The sequence below is a fragment of the Drosophila mojavensis genome, unplaced genomic scaffold (genome assembly GCF_018153725.1).
Source record: "Drosophila mojavensis isolate 15081-1352.22 unplaced genomic scaffold, ASM1815372v1 contig_74, whole genome shotgun sequence".
NCBI lineage: Eukaryota > Metazoa > Arthropoda > Insecta > Diptera > Drosophilidae > Drosophila > Drosophila mojavensis.
In genome coordinates, this window is record NW_025318899.1 from 10,681,794 (window position 1) to 10,699,676 (window position 17,883).

Sequence of the window (17,883 nt, forward strand, 5' to 3'; positions counted from 1 at the left end):
TATTGTAAATAAATTTTAAATTAATTTTTAACAATTTCATTATTATTTCTTTAAGTTAAGCTACATGAAGCTCTAGCTTGGATTGTGTGAGAAGCGATGGCAATAATCGATTATCGATCAGCGATCACCGATCATCGATCATCGATTATCGATCATTGGAAACGTGTTCATATTGATTTTAACAATACCGATTTATATATCGCCTAATCTTAAGTGCTTCATTTGTATAACTTGGAACAATCAAAATGATTTGATGAATTTTTTGAATAGATTGGTGCTAAATTTTTCCTCTCTGTGTATTACGTTTCAAAATCGAGTACATATGTATGTTAAAACATGACTTCAAAACTTTAAAGCTCTTCTTTAATTGTTGAATTTATATAGAAAAGATTTTGTAGAAATTAAAAAAGGAAAAACATAATATAGCGGGAGCTGCGCAACAGATCTAAGGGCGTGGCAACCAGTATAATGCTCCATGTGTACCTTTCGCTTATTGAACTAGAATATCTATAAATATATATATATGTATGTATGTGTTTGTGTCTGTATGTATCGAAAGTTCTTAACTAAACTAAATTGTTCTAGCTGCAGATCCCAGAAGTTCAGTGAAATACCCCTGTGAATGTAGAATTAATACATTTGATTTAATTAAAATACATAATTAAAATGATATACATATACATACGTATACATATATAAATACATATATGTATAACATATAGATGCAATTTTTTACCTACTGTAGCTTTGATTACATTTTTGAATAATGTGTCAAATTTTAAATGATATTTACGATTAGCAACTACATTCATTACATCAATTACTCCACTACAAAATATAATTAATAAAAAGCAAAATATGAAATACAAACTCAACAACAAAATTTCAAAGAGAACAAAATGTCAACTTCCTATTCCTGTCTCTTTCCCTCTTGCTAGCTAGTGTAAGTACCCAAAGGAAAGTTAAATCAGATATCTAAATATATATACATATATGATCATATCATATATATCTTTATCGCTTTGCTAAAAACTATTTGGCGATTCAAGCTCAAAAAGATCTGTAAAGCGAGAGATATATATAAATATATACATGTATGTTTATGTCAGCCCAATATACTAAACTTCTATATCTGATATATCTGATCTAACAATAGTTATAATAAGCCACAACTTTTCTGTCTACATGCCATACAAAACAAAATTGCTATCAGCTAAAGCATATGCAAAATCATATATGCATGTATATTGTAATGCATACTGTTGTTTCCATTTTATATTCATATATATGTATATGTATATGAAATGGAAGCCACAGTATGCATAGCAATAGGCAACTGCAAGTAGATAAGAGTACGTCATAGCAAAATGATATATAAATAATAATTAAAAAAGCAAAAACAAGCGCCGCAAAATGTAATAAAATTACAGAAAAAAAGTACTTGAAAAGCAAACAAACAAACGTCTTTGAATAAACAGATAGTAATACAATTCTATACAGACTTTCAAATGTATATATAGATTAGATGAAATGACACTGACTAGCCTTTACTATATCAATATATAATGAGTTCAATCTCTGGTTGTTCCCTTAAACTAGGCGCTTATATATCTCATAGAAAATGGATTGACTGACAGTCGGACTTAAGTATATATCTGTAGATCAACAGGTTTATTTCGATTAACAATGGAATTGCCTTGAGGTACTTTTTTTTAATAGTAATCAAATGCTATTTGGTTAGGCTTCAGGAGCAGATATCTTGTTGAGTTCTCCCATTGACTGATTGACCGATTCCGAACTAATCATCTCTTGGTAGGGGCTGGTATTGTGTCAACACCTTGGCCAGATCTTGGGCTAGCTGCGGTGTGGCAGCGGCCAGAACACGGCGTGACATGATGTCAAAGTCCCCGCCAGCTGGATCGATGACAACGCCGCCTGCCTCGCGCACAATCAAGTCACCGGCGCAGACGTCCCAGGCATGAATGCCGAACTCGTAGTTGGCATCAGCAGCGCCAAGAGCCACCATGGCCATGTTCAGAGCAGCAGAGCCTAACGCGCGCAAGCTAAATGGATAGAGGAATCAATCAGCTTACTGAGCTAGCATTTAGAAGCTGTCAACTAACCCATGCACTTGTTTGGCCATTTTGGCAAAGTTCTCATTGACCACTTTCATCTTCTCTTCATCGCGCGAGGTGCCGAATTCGCTGGTGACGAGCGCCTTGCTTAGCTCCCGCTGTCCACTGGCCTGGATGCGGCGTCCATTGTAGTAGGCGCCTTGGCCACGGCGTGCCGTGAAGCGCTGCTCCAGCATGGGATTGTAGATAATGCCAATTTCGGTGACCTTATTCACCTTGAGGCCCACGGAAATGCAGGAGTGCGGAAAGGCGTGCACAAAGTTCATGGTGCCGTCGACGGGATCGATAATCCAGGTTGGCTCATCGGTCAGCTTGTTGACTGCGCCACCGGAGCTGCTCTCCTCCTCGCCAATGAATCTGCAATGCGAATTTCTTGTTAGGCATTGGCATTTACATTCGAAATGAAAGCGCCGACTTGTGATCCGGAAAATGCTGGCGAATGCCGTCCATGATTAGCTTCTCCACAGCCTGATCGGTTTCTGTGACCAAATCAATATCACCGGACTTGCACACAAACTCCTGACGCGTCTCATTGTTTCGCGCAATCAACTAAATGAAAACTCCTTCCTTTAATTATTTTCCAATCAAGGCGTGGCAAAAGACTTACCCGACCGGCCTCTGTTACCAGATTATTAATAATTTCAAAGCATTTGCCCAAGTCTACGCTGTCCGCCATTCTACGCCTGCTTTCTTACGTGTATTTGACGAACGAGTTTGCTTAATTAAATTATGTTTGCGCTCAGCGAATGTCAAAAGTTTCAAAATGCTTACAGCAAACAGCTGTTTGACCAGGGCTGCCAAATGATTGCAAAAAAAATGTATATTGGCAAATAATTGACCTGAGCTGCCAGATGATTGCAAAAAGAATGAATATTGGCAAGTAGAGACAACATTGAGGTTGTGGTGCGGCGAGACTCACAAATCGCTATCGCCGTCAATCGATTATTTATTAGGTGGATGAAATTCAAATGACACAAATATCAACTGCATATTAACAAAATAAGGCTAGCTTAATAAATGCCAATTATTAATTTAGTTGAGTGGAAAACCAAAGGGTTTTGTGATTGCAAAATTGAGGATGTGGTGCAGCGAAACTGACATCGAATGTAATCGATCTTAGTTCATATGAAAACAAGTAAATATAACGTGTTTTTCGTTCTGCAATATTTACTGGCTTACATGAATTTTGATGAAATAAATTATTGAGGATTTCGATTACTGAGCATTATGGTATGCTGTCGTCCTAGAACCATCTGATTCTAACTCATCACTTGAGTCGGAAAATTCTGTCTGTGCACTAAAATCCCTTGTTAGGGGTTGCGAGGCCAGTGACTCATCGTCTCTTGGTGTCGGATAATCCTGTACTAGTTCGACAGATAGTGTCATTGCTAGTTGCTTGCTTGCAGCTCCTAGGACGCGACGTGACATAATATCAATTGAACCGCCAGCCGGATCAATTACCGAGCCGCCTGCCTCTGTGATCAAGATACTTCCAGCAACCATATCCCAGACGTGAAGGCCAAAAAAGTAAAAGGCATCTGAGGCACCAGAAGCGACCATTGCCATGCCCACGCCCGCAGACCCAATGGTGCGCAACCTTAAAAAAAAAATGCACTCAAATAAGTGAAAGATCGCTAAACGTGGAATTTGGCAGTTGACTTACGCTTGTGTCTTCCTGATAAGCCGCTTGGCATTCTCCATGGCTCCTGAGGTTCGGTTTTCGCTCATGTCGGAGTTGTACTCCTGGAGCACCAGCGCACTGTTGAGTTTATCCTGGCCACTAACTCGGATGGGCATGTCATTGAGTTGAGTACCTTCGCCATGGCGCGCCGCATAAAACTCGTTTAAGGCCGGATTATATACAATGCCAAAGGTCGTTTCCTTATTCATAATCAGCGCAAGGGTGATGGAATAGTAGGGAAAGCCATGAGCGTGGTTCATGACACCGTCAATTGGGTTGATGACCCACGTCAGCTCATTGGTGAGCATCACCTTCTGGGAAGGCGACCTAGCTACCACTCCCGCACTGATGATCCTGTGTGGGAAAAATGGGAGAACAGATCGAGGAAATTATGTAGAAATGAAAATCGTAATCTTCCTCTTACTTGTGGTCTGGATAAGCATCTTTAATTCCTCTGGTTATCTTTTCCTCAATATCGTTGGATGTCTGCGCGATGGTATTGTCCTTATTGCCACCCCCAGGCCGCGCCTTACTGGCCGACAAGGCAATGGCACCCGCCTTCCTGACTAAGGAAACAGCCAATTCATACATTTCATCCATTTCCTGCTTAGACTTCTTCTGAACTGACGAGCCGCCCACGAATGGTACTATTGCTGGTGCTGCTATTGGAGCTGGTGGTGGTGGTGATGGTGCTGCTGGTGGTGGTGGTGGTTGGGATGGTGTGTTGTCATAGAGCAGGCCCGAGGTGTTTGTTGTCTTTGATGCATACTGCTTCGATGGATCGAAAGTAATATCCGTATTGCAAGTCTTGGTTACTCCCTCGCCCTTTTCTTTGGGGCATTTCTGCGCCACAGCTTGGACTGGAGGTGGATTGTAAACGGTGATCGTTTGAGGCGTCTCGTGAGCTGCTTCGACTCGAGATGCCTCCTCTTGTAGTCGTGTTGGCGACATCTTTCCCACCGGCTCCTCAGCCGGCTTAACAGGCGCGGCAGGGACTTGATTCGCCTCCACCGTCGACTTTTCCGGCGTGGGAATATTATAGACGGAGATTTGCTGAACTCGCTCCACATCATCCACTGGAGGCTTTTCGGGCGACACTGATTCATTGTTGGGGACTTGTTGAACTCGTTCCACCTTATGTTGGCTCGGGGTTGCAGAGACTCCCTTTGGGGTTGTCGTTTTGCCTGCTGGCATTGACACACGCCTATGCTGGGAGCGTTGGTTCTTCAGCTCGTGCACCCGCGGATCCAGAGCGGTCGCCTCATGATCCTCGAGCCCATAGCTTGTGGCAGCATTCTCCGGCTTTTCCGCGGCCGTCTCTGTGTTCCTGAATGGTCTGGATTGGTCATTCGGGTCGGGCTTCTTGTCATCGGCCATGGCAATTGATTGAATGACTGCTTCTGATCTACCAACTGCCTCTAGGGAGTTGCATGCTCGTCAACAAGTGCTCAGCCTGGCCCGGACTGCAGTACGTATTTCTGTATGTATATATCTATATAAATAATATAGATACATATATGTTTGTGTATGTGTGAGAATGCCTAAACAGAGCTGCCAAACTTAAACAACAAATTCACAATTTGATGTGTGACCCCATGCCATCTAAGGCTCATCATCTCGTTTGTGATATATCTGGCTGTCGGCCAGCAGCTGGACCATTTGGCAGCCCAGCTCGGGCGTTGCAGTGGCCAGGACACGCCTGGACATGATATCGAGCTCGCCTCCCGCTGGATCCATGACTGCGCCGCCTGCTTCGCGCACGAGCAGAGCGCCTGCTGCCACATCCCAGCAATGTGGCAAGAACTCGACGTAGGCATCGGCCGCGCCCATAGCCACCAGGCACAGATCCATAACAGCAGAGCCCGTGCTGCGTAGGCTGTGGAAGGAGATCTGATGAGAGTGCAGTTGGGAGAGAGAGAGAGAGATTATTTACGTTTGTGCCTTGCAAAAAAGGTTGACACTCATGGCCCAGAGCGTGTCCTTGTGCTGGGCTCCCATATTGGAGGCGTGCATCTCGTGGAGAACCAGTGAGCGCCGCAGCTCCCTCTGCCCGCTTGTGCGTACCTGGCGGCCATTCAAGTAGCAGCCGCACTTCCGACGAGCTGTCAGCTTGAGCTGCAGTGTGGGGCAATAGCATACCGCGAGCTCTGGCTGCCTGTTCAGCCAGAGGGCCACGGAGATGCAGTTGTAGGGACAGCCATGCACAAAGTTGACGGTGCCATCAATGGGGTCTATGATCCAGGTGGGCTGATTGGTCAGCTGGCGTCCCGTGGCGTGGTCGGAGGTGCCCTCCTCCCCAATGTAGACATGCTCGGGAAACTCTCGCCTCAAGCCGCTCACCAGCAACTCCTCGACCTGACGGTCTGTGACTGTGACCAGATCCTGATTATTCGCTTTGGTTTCAAAGACGCGGATCTCTTTATTTGCCTCGTTCAGTAGCTAGCAGAAGGAATTGCTTTATGCCAGCTGAACATGCCTACATACATATATCCCCAGCTCTCCCTCTCTCCCACTCCCTCTTACCTCTGCCGCCTGATTGACCAGCGCACAGCTCGTTTTGGCACATTTGTCAACATCCACTGTCCACTTTACCTCACAGCTGGCAGTCGAGCAACATTTGGTCGACCCGTTGCCCCGCCGCAACAGCTGCTGCCATGCCAATCTGAACATATTTAAGCAATAGTCTGTATTGTGAACAATTTGTAAAATAAAAACCGTTTACTGATTTAAATTAATATGCCTGCTACAAGTAGGAAGTTTGGCAAATCCATATTCGGCCCGTCATATCCGTGTGGTCAGTAGTGCTGACCTGGTAAGCGTGGATCTGCAACTGCCCAGTTGTGTTTAGACTTCTCAGCACGTCTCTCATTCTTTTTTACAGTACTTGGTTGGTCGGAATACGGCTCACGACTCGTTACTTTGATAGAGCCCCTGCGCTCCACGATCTGGAGCTCAGGGTGCATCCGTTTAAGTAATGCTAGAAGCTGATCTGTCCACCTCCTCATTGAATAGGACAGCAGCATATGCGCCTTGTGGTCCTGGTTCAAAAACAGAATTGCCGTGCCCACGTGCCACGCCTGGCAGCCAAGCTCATATAGGCCCGACTTAATCTCCCATGGCTTCTTACATCTGATCAAATATTTTCTGCCCAGCCTACGCAATCTAGTAATCGATAGGAATTGACTTTTACTGCTCTCTCAATCGAATGCAAGTCCAATTGAAGACTTACTCTTGGGCATTTTTCATCACCTCGTCGATAGATTCGAGTTCCTCGGCGCCTAAGTTCATCGTATTTTGTACATCTATGCCATTGCTTTGTGTGTTCGAGTCCGAAGCGACCTCATGCTGGAATAGGTTTGCCAGCACTCCCAATGAATTGCCCCAGTCGCCTGGAAGCTGATCACGAGTCGACCCGATGTTTGGAGTGGCTGCAGCCTTAAACAAATTCCCTTTTATTTCGCTTCTGAACCTGAACGAACATGAGCATGAGCATGAGCATGAGCATGAGCATGAGCTTTCGATTAGCATAGCATGGCCTCTGCATGAGCATCTACTCACTTGTTCAATGGATATGTCTTCGATATATTCTCAACCAGTCTGCGCTTCCGATCTGAACTCATCGACGCCAAGCTCGCGTGGCTGTGCATCGCCTTCAGACGCCATGTTCCCTGATTGAATGGCCTTTTCAGTGGTAAGCGGCATTTGTCAGATGCAATAGCATTGAGTTTGCTCATTAAGTGAGGCATACGGTTGGCGACTGTGGCAAGCAGACCACGGCTGCTGCTGATTGCCGAAACTCTCCTACTAATGCTCTGCATCTGCCTGTTTTAACACACTTCAAAATTTGAAATGAAAATTTTGATTCCAAATGCCGAACTGGTCCCAATCTGATCTGAAGCCTACTCATGCATATGTTTATATTTTCCAGTCTACTGCGTCTCATCGTCTCGGGGAGTGGGAAACAGTTGCTTTATCAGGGGCACAATTTGGTAGGCTAGCTCGGGCGTGGCCGCTGCCAGCATGCGCCGTGCATAAATGTCGAAGGGCCCGCCGCAGGGATCGATCACAATGCCGCCCGCCTCCTGCACCATTGGCACGCCGGCAGCCCAATCCCAGACGTGGGAGCCGCAGTGGAGATAGGCGTCACAGACTCCCACAGCCACCTGGGCCAGATTGAGCGCTGTTGAGCCCATGGTGCGTATGCTAAGGATGAGTCCATTCGGATCAACGGACTGCGGCTCTGAAAACCCTCAAATCGCACTCACCCATGCGCTGTGGGCCCCAGCCTAAAGATATTCTTCAAGCTCACATTATCAACGTCTTCGTGGTTCTTGATGGAGCACTCCATATAGACGAGCGAGTTCTTCAGCTCCCGCTGCCCGCTGACGCGCATCGGCTGCCCATTGAAGCGAATCCCCTTGCCAAGTTGTGTGACGTAGCTTTGCCTCAGCATTGGATTCTCTATCCAACCTAGCACGCTTTTCTTCTCCACGTACAAAGCAATCGAGGTGCAGAAATTGGGAAATCCGTGCACAAAGTTAGTTGTGCCATCGATGGGATCAATGATCCAGGTGGGCGCATCCGTGAGCACCCAGCTCTTGGCCGTGCCCTGTGTGCCCTCCTCGGCAATGATCTCGTGGTCGGGAAACACCTCTCTGATGCCTCTGACCAGCAAACGCTCTACATCCCGGTCCGACTTAGTGACCAGATCGCGCTCATGTGCCTTTGTCGTGTACTCCGGCTTCTGTTCTTGAGCCCGCATCATGATCTGCAGATATATCGCATGGATAACACTGATATAGCATGGCTATTCCAGTCAACGTCCTACCTTACCAGCTTCCTTGGTCAGCTCCGAGACTAAACTGCAGGCCAGATCGACATCTACCTGGGAGAATTGCCTGCTAAAGCAAGGAATTTGCAAAGTTCTTAGAAGGGCTTGCATTTTCACAATGGATCAATGGAGAAGGGAGAAAACTTTGGCTAATTTAGATATTTTAGAATCAATTCCCAATATAGAAGTTTAAGTCCAGGCTCTCTTCCTGACCAGCCGGGGCCGGGAGCTTCAAATTCGACTCTCACTGCGCAACTCTCTGAAGGACCTTGGGCGAGGTCCCTTATTTACTTAGATTAGAGAACTCAGAATTGCATTGAAACACATTGAAACAATAAACTTTATTATACACATACATGTATATATGATTCGATAAATATATATATATTTTAAATATGTATGTACATCATATACATATATCAGGGTTAGATAATGTGAGTTCGTTTCGCATCAACACACGCTCTAAAGCTAATCAACTTTATACAATCGGAGAGGGCCGCTGCTGGGACGACCCTCCATTTAGATTAAGAAGCACTACGTTCCATTCAAATCTCTTTCGACTCTCTCGCCCAACGTTGATAACTATAAATAACAAATACTTACTATGGTCTGTTTGCCTGATTCTTCAGTTGCGATAGATAGCTCTGAGCATCGGGGCAAACTCGACTAACAATGGCATATATGTATATATATAAGTATATATGCTATATAATTGAAATATTTTATATAAATTTTGAGTTTAGCAGCAGTTTCGTTCAATGATATGTTTTTGTTGCGGTTAGTCTTCATTCGACCATATAGCGTAGACGATATTTATATGTAAATATGTATATCAAATAAATATATATGTATATAGGAATGCTGATAAGCTTTATGCAACACTGATATGTTTCGTTCCCAATCTTAAAAGCTAACAAACGTTTCGAACGTCTAGTAAATGTCAACACAAATATATATCTAATATTATATATATATATATATATATATCTATGATCCGGACTTACGTGTTCCTCACTGAGCTAGGCTGGTGCTGTAAGCGACTGGAGATCGAACTCAACTTAAAATATATAAAATAGTGTGAAGAACTACAAGACCAAATCAAAATTGTGTAATCGTGTGTTGTTTTTTGTTAATGGATATTACTGGAATCGTGTATATATTTTGTTATATCAATTCTACTAAAAATACATACATAATCAATATATAATTAAATTTGTATCACAACGAATTTAGCAAAAACTTAATCTAAGACTACAACAAAGAAACAAAAGAACTGGAAAAATGTGCGTGCTCAGTGTATAATATTAACTACAGAATATAAGGACATATACGATATAGAACCAGGAATCCATATATATATATATAGAAATATATATATAGAAAATAACGAGTGCATTTCGCATATGTATCCAAGTGCATGATGAACCATTACTTACGCACACAGCTTACGAACTAAGTGGAATCTGTAAGCCCGGCTAGCAGGGGGCGGGCGGGGGCCAACAGTTAAACGTTAAACATAGATAATATGGGGGAGGAGATTTACAAGATTCATGTGGTTAGAAGCTGATCAACTGTTAGCCTATAGCTAGGTAAAGGTCTACAGGGCAGCAAGGTCATTCGATAAGCGAAGAGTAACTGCATCAATGGGTCCGTCTACTTGGCCTCTACGGGCCGATTGGCGAACAGCTGCTCCACAATCTGCTCGTCGGCCAGCGTGGACGTGTCGCCCACGTTGCGATCGTTGACGGCGATCTTGCGCAGCACACGGCGCATAATCTTGCCGGAACGTGTCTTGGGCAAGCCTGGCGCATTTTGTATAACATCTGGCATGGCGAAGGGTCCGATCCGTTCGCGTACCATCTTCTTCAGATCGGCGATCAGTTTTTGATCGAACGTCTCGTTTTCATTGGGCGTGATAAAGCAGTAGAGGCATTCGCCCTTGACCGGATGGGGGCGAGACACCACAGCCGATTCGGCAACACGCGGATGCTCCGTGAGCACAGACTCCACCTCGGCCGTGGACATCAGATGGCCAGACACATTCAACATGTCGTCCACGCGACCAGTGATCCACAAGTAGCCATCGGCATCACGACGTGCACCTGCAAAAAATAAATTAGTTAGCTATATAGATATGGATAGAGGATATAGTTCAACGCACCATCGCCAGTGCAATAGTAGCCTGGGAACTTGGAGAAGTAGGTGTCCTCGAAACGCTCATGATTGTTGTACAGCGTGCGCATCATGCCCGGCCAGGGCTGCGAGAATACCAGGTAACCCTCGCCCTCGCCCTTAATCTCGATGCCGCACTCATCCAGCAGAGTCGGCTTGACGCCAAAGAACGGAAAAGACTGCGAAAATGAAAACGTATTACAAAATGGCCTATTCATTCACATCTAATGATTCGCTTACCGCAGAGCCTGGTTTCATGGGCGTGGCTCCAGGTAGAGGCGTTATGACATGTCCACCAGTTTCCGTCTGCCAGAAGGTATCCACAATGGAGCACTGCTCCTTGCCAATGTAGCGATAGTACCAAAGCCAAGCCTCTGGATTGATGGGCTCACCAACGCTGCCCAAGACCCTAAAGGGGGAGATAGAGAGAGAGAGGCGCATTAGCTTTACATTCGACTTTGGTTAGCTAATTAGACCTACTTGAGTCCAGTCAGATTATGCTTGAGCACTGGCGCCTCGCCGAACTTCATGAGCGCGCGTATGGCCGTGGGCGCCGTATAGAACTGGGTGACCTTGTACTTGTCAATGACGCTCCAGTAGCGATCGTTGCCCGGGAAGAAGGGCGTGCCCTCGAACTGCAAGCAAAGCAAAAGTAAAGTTAGTGAATTGACTAAGCAATGGCGCGCTAATTGCAGTACGCACGATAATGGAGGTGGCGCCATTGGCCAGTGGTCCGTAGACCACGTAGGTGTGTCCAGTGATCCAGCCCACGTCGGCAGTGCACCAGTAGATGTCGCCGGGCTTGTAGTCAAAGACGATCTTGAACGTGGTAGCCGCATAGAGCAGGTAGCCAGCCGTGGTATGGAGCACGCCCTTGGGCTTGCCCGTGGAGCCGCTCGTGTAGAGCATGAATAAGGGATCCTCGGCATCCATCCACTCTGGATAGCAGGCGGGCTCCTTATCCTCCATCTCCTCGTGCCACCAGTAGTCGCGATCATCGGTCCACGGTATGTCCTGGTCCACATGATTGTCCTGGCAGGGCGTCACGCGCTTCAGATGCGACACCACAATGCACTTCTCCACGGAGTGGCCCATCTCCTCCACCTTCTCCAACGCCGTGTCGCACAAAGCCTTCAGGTAGAGCGGCTTCTCGCCACGCCAAGCCCCATCGGCCGTGATCAGCAGCTTGGCCTTGCAATCGAACATGCGTTCCGCCAAGGAATCCGACGAGAATCCGGCAAACACAATCGAGTGCACGGCACCGATGCGAGCACAAGCCAACATCGCAATGGGCAGCTCCAGAATCATGGGCATATAAATGGAGACGCGATCACCCTTCTGAATGCCATGATCCTTCAGCACATTGGCGAAGCGGCACACCTCCTCCAGCAGCTTGCGGTAGGTGAGACCACGCGAATAGTCATCCGGGTGATTGCCCTCCCTGCAAGACAATGAGAAATAAATGCGGAAATAAATAATATGTCCATTTTGGCAATCTGCCCAGCCAGAAGAGAAAGAGAGAAAGAAAGGGATACAGAGAGAGGGAGAGGGAGAGGGAGAGAGACGCTGTCTGTCTCTAGAGAGCTAAGTGGATACCTATTTAAACACCCACGCAGCACCTCAATTGGATCACTTACTGCAATTTGATGCTTCCTAATTGTCGCTAGCTATTTCATTTGAATTTGCAACATAATTTGATGATTTGATAAGCTGCCTGCCTCCGCTGCCCTCGCCCCGTCCCTAGCTGCTAGCCGGACTGCGCCTTTTCCTTTTATTTTTTTATTTCTTTGATTCTCAACCTGGCAACAAAAGCCAATAACCGACCACAAAAAGAGACAGCTGCATAGCCTACTTATACACTGCATGTGTATATACATACATACATGTACATGTGTATATCGTATGTATATAATATTCAACAGTCTGCAATTTAAGTATACCTACGGCACTAAAATCTTGACTGCAAACAGATAATACTCTATACGATTATAAATAATTATAAATTGATGATACCTAGAAACTATATTGGCAAGCAATAACAAAACAAAGCGTATGAAACTATACCCAAAAGAGAATATGACTAACAACTATTTCTCATTTTTCTGCGAAACAAATTTTCTTTTACGAAAACAATAAAAAGCACTCATAAGATAATTTTGGTCGGAGATAATTTCTCAAATTTTTATAAATATTTAACTTATCTAAATTTATGCTTTATCAACCATTAGAATTGGCTATCCATTAATCATTGGATAGATAATATATTTGTAAAATATTTTAATTTTTTTAAAGTTTTCATTAATAGAGTTCCAACCTTTAACTTAATCAAGACAACCCAACTAAAAAGTATAAATAAGTATAATTTTAAACATATTTCTAGCCCGAAACCTGTTGTTAATCACTATACTTTTAGAGCACACTGTTATCCATTCAATTGTCTGAGTAGAATTAATTGCACCCAAAACAAAATGCATAAACTTAACAACAGAACGCAATGCACAATCGATTATAAAATCGTGACGTATGTATGTATATATATTCACATTATAGTATATTTGCTCAAGGACAAGCGGCAATAGAGAAAGCTACTCGAACCTCTACGGCTGCGGGTCTTGGTCTAGGTCAACAGTCATAGTGCTAGACGTCACGACGTGCAGTAGTACACAAAGCCCAAACGAAATAACCGTTTAAATGACTCAAATGTCATACAAAAGCTGTAAATCAGTGACTAAATATTAAACATGGAGGTGTGGGAGGTGGTATCCCATCGCTTTGTCATATCGAACGATAAGAGTCAGAAAATAATTCAGGAAATAAATAAGTTAGTCGATCGCAATCATGACGTATAAAATGCTATTTTAGCACAGCTATCATTGACAGTCCGGTACAAAGTACACTTTTTTCTCGTATATGCTATGACTTGGCCTATATACATATGTATGTGGATGTCCGATAGCCGCTACTGAAACCTAGCGAAATAATTTTCAACGCATGTGAAATGGTATTCAATTAGTAAGATGTTAAAAATATATCGCAAACTAAAACAACCAAATCTGCTCAATAAACTGCGAGCAGCAATAACAACAGCAGTATGATTAATAACAGCGACTGTTAAAGCTAACAGCGCTGTTAAGTTAGCCTGTGCTTAAATCAAGGCCAAGCTCTCTCCCGCTCCCCTATCTATGCTCGCTCTCTGTGCAGTTTAGCAAGCACTGCTCACACTTAATACATCACATTACTTCGACCCTTGTCAAACTGTTGTGAGCATTCTCTGCAAATGACTAATTATGAGTGTTAGCCCGTCGGTCTATGGCGCGATATTTTCAATGTTTGTTCATAAGCAACTGTTGCGCTCCCCTTGTCGCTAGACTATCTTCCAGCTAATCAATTACTAGCTGGTCATGCACATTGCCTGGAAACCAATTGAAAGACGGCAACAGCTCATGATCTTGACCGATGTCGGGGCCATTCATTGGCAGCAGACAGACACGTGGCCCACCTCGCTTATCGCAAATTCAAAATTTGAAAAAAAAATCGCATATTTTGTATTGGGAAGAATCGCATGCAGGCAAGTAGAATCATGTGAGGAGCTGCGGCAGCCGACAACAGCAACAACAGCAACAACAACAACAACAATAATAAAAGTAATCTTGGCGTAAGCAGCTGTTGATTCGCGTGTCTGAAATCTAAACAAAAACAAAACACTAAAGAGGCATAAAACAAATCGTATCGAATGTTTTCATTTGTTGTTGGCGTGAAGAATTTCAGGTTAGCTTTTTCTCGCTTGGATTCTATTCTGTTTAGCCTGTGAATGAAAGGTTAGCCGGTCTGCCCTACAGTTTGGGAGCAGCATCGTATGATTTTTGACAAGCCAACGTAGTTATCAGATGCTAAATTATGCAAACTGTTTTTAATGTCCAAGCATTTTGTTTATGTAATAAAAAGAGCGTAGAGTGTGGAGTGTGTAGATTGGAGTGTAGAGTACACAGAGGGTTTTCTACTATAAATGGGGCACATCAATAATTTGATACCAATTACAAATGCGCACTGTTGCGAAAAGTGATAACAAAACGTGGGCGAAAGGGGACAAAAGCAAACAACAAACACACATACTCACGTATGTGTGTATGATTGCCCAATTAAAGTTGTTGCTGTTGTGCATGCCCTTTCGCTTGCTCTTCAGTTTATGTCAGCACTAACACAAAATTTTCGTTTCTTTTACACACGCACACACTCACACACGCGCACTTTTTAGCCGGTTTAGCGCATGTGTGAATGCCTACGAATTCTCTCTATGTGATTGTGATTGGCTGTGAGTAATCGGACGATGTGATCGCGTGATTTTTGTGGGTCGCACAGTGCTGCCAAAACTGTGACCTGCAGTACGGAGGCTGCGCTTTGAAGTTCGCCCTGTATCTTTAAACTTTTGACACTGGCATTGTTTCTCGCTCTTCGTTTACCTCCTCCTTCTGTGTTTCGCCACTTGTCCATTGCCAGACGTTGTGACACACATTAAGGCGCGAAATATTTGATTTGAGTTGATTCGATTTTGTATTGTTTTGTTGCGTTCGCATCGAATTTAATTTGAATAAACAATTTGAGCGCCTTGTGCTAATCGCCCGCTTATATAAAACTGACAATACCAATGGCCACACGTGTGCATGTATTGTAACCTAATATTATATATTTTATGGCACACTAAATGTTGAAAGAAACAAAAAAAGATTTTGCTTTGGTTTTTTACTTTATTGCTTCGTCTGAGTATTATCTATATTTTTCCCTCTATTTTGTTATTGTTAATTGTTGGTTATTTCGCGCTTTATCTTATCTCACCGATGAGCGTATGTATTTGGGATTTGAGCCTTATGTTTTCAGACATATTCCCAGTTTGACCTTGCCAAGCTCTGCTCTACCGATGTCTGTATGCATATCTGTATGTACCTGATTTCCTATGCTCTATAAATATCAATTACGATTTGCATTTCTTTTCGCACGCGTCTGCGGAACTACGTTGAACTCATCGATAACCCGAGATTAGAAAAAAATTAACATTAGTTAAATATTTTTTAATTTTTTTCTTATGTCGGAATTGATTTGAACTTTCTGAACGATAACCTGCAAGACAAAAATTTTCCACAAAAATATGAAAAAGAAAAACAAACGGAAAAGACGCAATAAGACGTAATCGATTACGATCTAAGAGCACTAATAACTTTTGAAGAACTCTCGAATCAGTTGTAGCACCTGATTCAGCAATTAGGCATTGATAAAATACAAAATAAATCAATTTGATTACAAATCGAAACGATGGGAAACTTTCATATTACGTCTAGATTGTATTTCAATTGAATTTTTTTGAAGAACTAAGTAAACATGGATAAGAAAACTAAGAAACTTTGCAATTTACAACTCAAATATAATATACTACATTCAATATCGATATACATACTATATATGTATGTACCTGCGCGCAGAGCTCTGGCATTGACCTTCCCGAGAAGTAGGCGCTGTAGTTGCTTTAACTAATGAAATCGTATATTCAGTCAGCTGTCAACTCGTAAAATGCTCTGTCGTTGAAAGAGAAACTGCGTAAAGGAGAGAGTAAGAGGCGACCTAAGTCAAAGCTACGGTTACTCCGTCGCTGCTCTGCCGCTGCCTCTGCCTAAGTTAAGGGCGAACATCTGTTCGCTTTGTCTCGTGCCTGCGCACTGCAAGCGAATCAAGGGTAGGTAAAGGCAGGAGGCGACTGCCACAACGATGGGTGGCAGGCAGCACTTGGCCTACGTCACGAGCGCGTTTCGTAATAGCAAAAGCATGAATAAAAAAAAATCAATACGTAATTATCCTTTACGTTTACTTTTGTTTTCATGTGACCAGGCCAAGGGGCCAACATTTGTTTTCAAACTTACCAATAGTAGGCTATTTGATCGCCTAGGCCGTTGCGAACATTTCGATCGAGCAGATTGTAGCAAATATTGGTCGAGGCGCCCTCCATCCATTTGATGGAGATGGGTCCTTTGGAGATATTGAAATTGTATTGCATGAATTTGGAGGGATCCGCTGGCGTCTCCCAGTGAAATTGTTTCGCTACGCGAGACCAAAACTCAGCGGGATTGTCCAAGGACTCCTTGTAGAATTTCGTGTACTCTTCAAAGCTGGATATGTAGGCATTACGGCTAATCGCCGGATTCGGATTGAATATTGATTTTTCCGTTGGCATTTTGCGTCTGTTGTATCTTTTGCTCCACTTGGTAGGCTCTGCGAATCTATGACAATTATCCTTTGCTCATGCAACTTGTCACTGTGCCCCTTGTATTAACTGTCACTTTGTTTGGCCCTTGACTAACAATGTGTGCGTGTGCCCGTGTCTCAGCTTGTATATATGTTTATAGATATATTTGTATGTTTGTGTTTGTGTGTGTGTGTGAGAGAGTTTGTTCCACTACTACCCGCAACGCACGACTTCTTGTACCGCACGGTCCGAGTTCAATTTGAGCACTGAGCATAGCGCTCGCCCGATATCAAGCTTTTTGCCATGCCGAGAGCTTTCGCCCGATGAGCTTTTAGCGCGCGAACGAGAACCTTTCTTGCGCCGTCAAGTTCAAAATAGGCAAGCTTATCAGCATCTGTGTTTTGTGGACTGACACTGACAGACGCTCGACCTGCCCATCAGTTCCTTATCGCCGCATAACGGTACGTACTTTGGTACGTACGTACATTTGCACGCCTGACTAAGGGTGTGTGATTTGCCTTTGCTGATCTAGTGCGTCGTCTGCCGCTGAACGTAATCAGGTGATAATCGCAACCTCAGCAACACATCTTGTTACATGCTGCCGCTGCAGCGGCCATTTCCGCTGAGCCAACGCCACGCTGTTTGGCAATGATCTAACGTTGAGTGGATTTTGAGTGGTTCTTTGATAAGAGTCCACTCACACGCTGAGAACGCACACCGTTACTCTCGCTCTCACTCATTCTATTGCTCGCGCGGTTCGACTGTCTTATCAGTCACAGCCGTAGTGATTCCGTGGGGGGGAGCTGCGATGTTGTGGAGCAGCAATGTTGAG

General features: G+C 44.0%; 5 protein-coding genes across 6 annotated transcripts; all 5 read right to left on the reverse strand.

The window, feature by feature from the left end:
* Positions 1 to 1,643: 1,643 nt before the first annotated feature.
* Positions 1,644 to 2,926, reverse strand: LOC6582060 (inositol monophosphatase 1). Its single transcript, XM_002007737.4, has 4 exons — positions 2,743 to 2,926; positions 2,551 to 2,684; positions 2,124 to 2,492; positions 1,644 to 2,063 (listed from the first exon to the last, which is right to left on the reverse strand). Exons 1-4 carry the CDS (start codon positions 2,809 to 2,811, stop codon positions 1,799 to 1,801), a joined length of 837 nt encoding a protein of 278 aa, XP_002007773.1. The 5' UTR covers positions 2,812 to 2,926; the 3' UTR covers positions 1,644 to 1,798.
* A 351-nt stretch (positions 2,927 to 3,277) lies between these two features.
* Positions 3,278 to 5,375, reverse strand: LOC6582061. The gene is made up of 3 exons (XM_032731421.2): positions 4,241 to 5,375; positions 3,799 to 4,170; positions 3,278 to 3,732 (listed from the first exon to the last, which is right to left on the reverse strand). Exons 1-3 carry the CDS (start codon positions 5,191 to 5,193, stop codon positions 3,351 to 3,353), a joined length of 1,707 nt encoding a protein of 568 aa, XP_032587312.1. The 5' UTR covers positions 5,194 to 5,375; the 3' UTR covers positions 3,278 to 3,350.
* A 43-nt stretch (positions 5,376 to 5,418) lies between these two features.
* Positions 5,419 to 7,463, reverse strand: LOC6582062 (inositol monophosphatase 2). The gene is made up of 6 exons (XM_044010231.1): positions 7,375 to 7,463; positions 7,046 to 7,285; positions 6,626 to 6,978; positions 6,340 to 6,500; positions 5,750 to 6,255; positions 5,419 to 5,692 (listed from the first exon to the last, which is right to left on the reverse strand). The coding sequence occupies exons 1-6, from the start codon at positions 7,461 to 7,463 to the stop codon at positions 5,419 to 5,421; spliced, it is 1,623 nt and encodes a 540-aa protein (XP_043866166.1).
* LOC26527166 (inositol monophosphatase 1) lies at positions 6,516 to 8,869 on the reverse strand. 2 transcript variants are annotated; one of them, XM_015162251.3, is made up of 5 exons: positions 8,645 to 8,869; positions 8,082 to 8,584; positions 7,375 to 8,019; positions 7,046 to 7,285; positions 6,516 to 6,978 (listed from the first exon to the last, which is right to left on the reverse strand). In XM_015162251.3, exons 1-3 carry the CDS (start codon positions 8,756 to 8,758, stop codon positions 7,746 to 7,748), a joined length of 891 nt encoding a protein of 296 aa, XP_015017737.1. In that variant the 5' UTR covers positions 8,759 to 8,869; the 3' UTR covers positions 6,516 to 6,978; positions 7,046 to 7,285; positions 7,375 to 7,745. The 2 variants fall into 2 exon arrangements, with proteins under 2 accessions (XP_015017737.1, XP_043865741.1); XM_044009806.1 differs by having other exon boundaries at positions 8,650 to 8,741.
* An 89-nt stretch (positions 8,870 to 8,958) lies between these two features.
* Positions 8,959 to 17,492, reverse strand: LOC6582063 (acetyl-coenzyme A synthetase). Its single transcript, XM_002007740.4, has 6 exons — positions 16,729 to 17,492; positions 11,522 to 12,260; positions 11,300 to 11,454; positions 11,060 to 11,228; positions 10,809 to 10,998; positions 8,959 to 10,749 (listed from the first exon to the last, which is right to left on the reverse strand). Exons 1-6 carry the CDS (start codon positions 17,037 to 17,039, stop codon positions 10,301 to 10,303), a joined length of 2,013 nt encoding a protein of 670 aa, XP_002007776.1. The 5' UTR covers positions 17,040 to 17,492; the 3' UTR covers positions 8,959 to 10,300.
* Between the last annotated feature and the right edge of the window lie 391 nt (positions 17,493 to 17,883).

Coding starts and splice junctions, on each gene's coding strand:
- LOC26527166 (XM_015162251.3), bottom strand. CDS start 8,758: ATGCAAGCCCTTCTAAGAACTTTGCAAATTCCTTGCTTTAGCAGGCAA. Junction 8,585..8,644: donor TGACCAAGGAAGCTGGTAAG/GTAGGACGTTGA, acceptor ATATATCTGCAG/ATCATGATGCGGGCTCAAGA. Junction 8,020..8,081: donor CTGGGGCCCACAGCGCATGG/GTGAGTGCGATT, acceptor ACTCATCCTTAG/CATACGCACCATGGGCTCAA.
- LOC6582061 (XM_032731421.2), bottom strand. CDS start 5,193: ATGGCCGATGACAAGAAGCCCGACCCGAATGACCAATCCAGACCATTC. Junction 4,171..4,240: donor GATGCTTATCCAGACCACAA/GTAAGAGGAAGA, acceptor TTTCCCACACAG/GATCATCAGTGCGGGAGTGG. Junction 3,733..3,798: donor CTTATCAGGAAGACACAAGC/GTAAGTCAACTG, acceptor TTTTTTTTTAAG/GTTGCGCACCATTGGGTCTG.
- LOC6582062 (XM_044010231.1), bottom strand. CDS start 7,463: ATGCACAGCCACGCGAGCTTGGCGTCGATGAGTTCAGATCGGAAGCGC. Junction 7,286..7,374: donor AAGACATATCCATTGAACAA/GTGAGTAGATGC, acceptor ATGTTCGTTCAG/GTTCAGAAGCGAAATAAAAG. Junction 6,256..6,339: donor TGGTCAATCAGGCGGCAGAG/GTAAGAGGGAGT, acceptor TCCTTCTGCTAG/CTACTGAACGAGGCAAATAA.
- LOC6582063 (XM_002007740.4), bottom strand. CDS start 17,039: ATGCCAACGGAAAAATCAATATTCAATCCGAATCCGGCGATTAGCCGT. Junction 10,999..11,059: donor CCATGAAACCAGGCTCTGCG/GTAAGCGAATCA, acceptor TCATTTTCGCAG/TCTTTTCCGTTCTTTGGCGT. Junction 10,750..10,808: donor CTACTATTGCACTGGCGATG/GTGCGTTGAACT, acceptor TATTTTTTGCAG/GTGCACGTCGTGATGCCGAT.
- LOC6582060 (XM_002007737.4), bottom strand. CDS start 2,811: ATGGCGGACAGCGTAGACTTGGGCAAATGCTTTGAAATTATTAATAAT. Junction 2,685..2,742: donor TGGTAACAGAGGCCGGTCGG/GTAAGTCTTTTG, acceptor GTTTTCATTTAG/TTGATTGCGCGAAACAATGA. Junction 2,064..2,123: donor ATGGCCAAACAAGTGCATGG/GTTAGTTGACAG, acceptor CTATCCATTTAG/CTTGCGCGCGTTAGGCTCTG.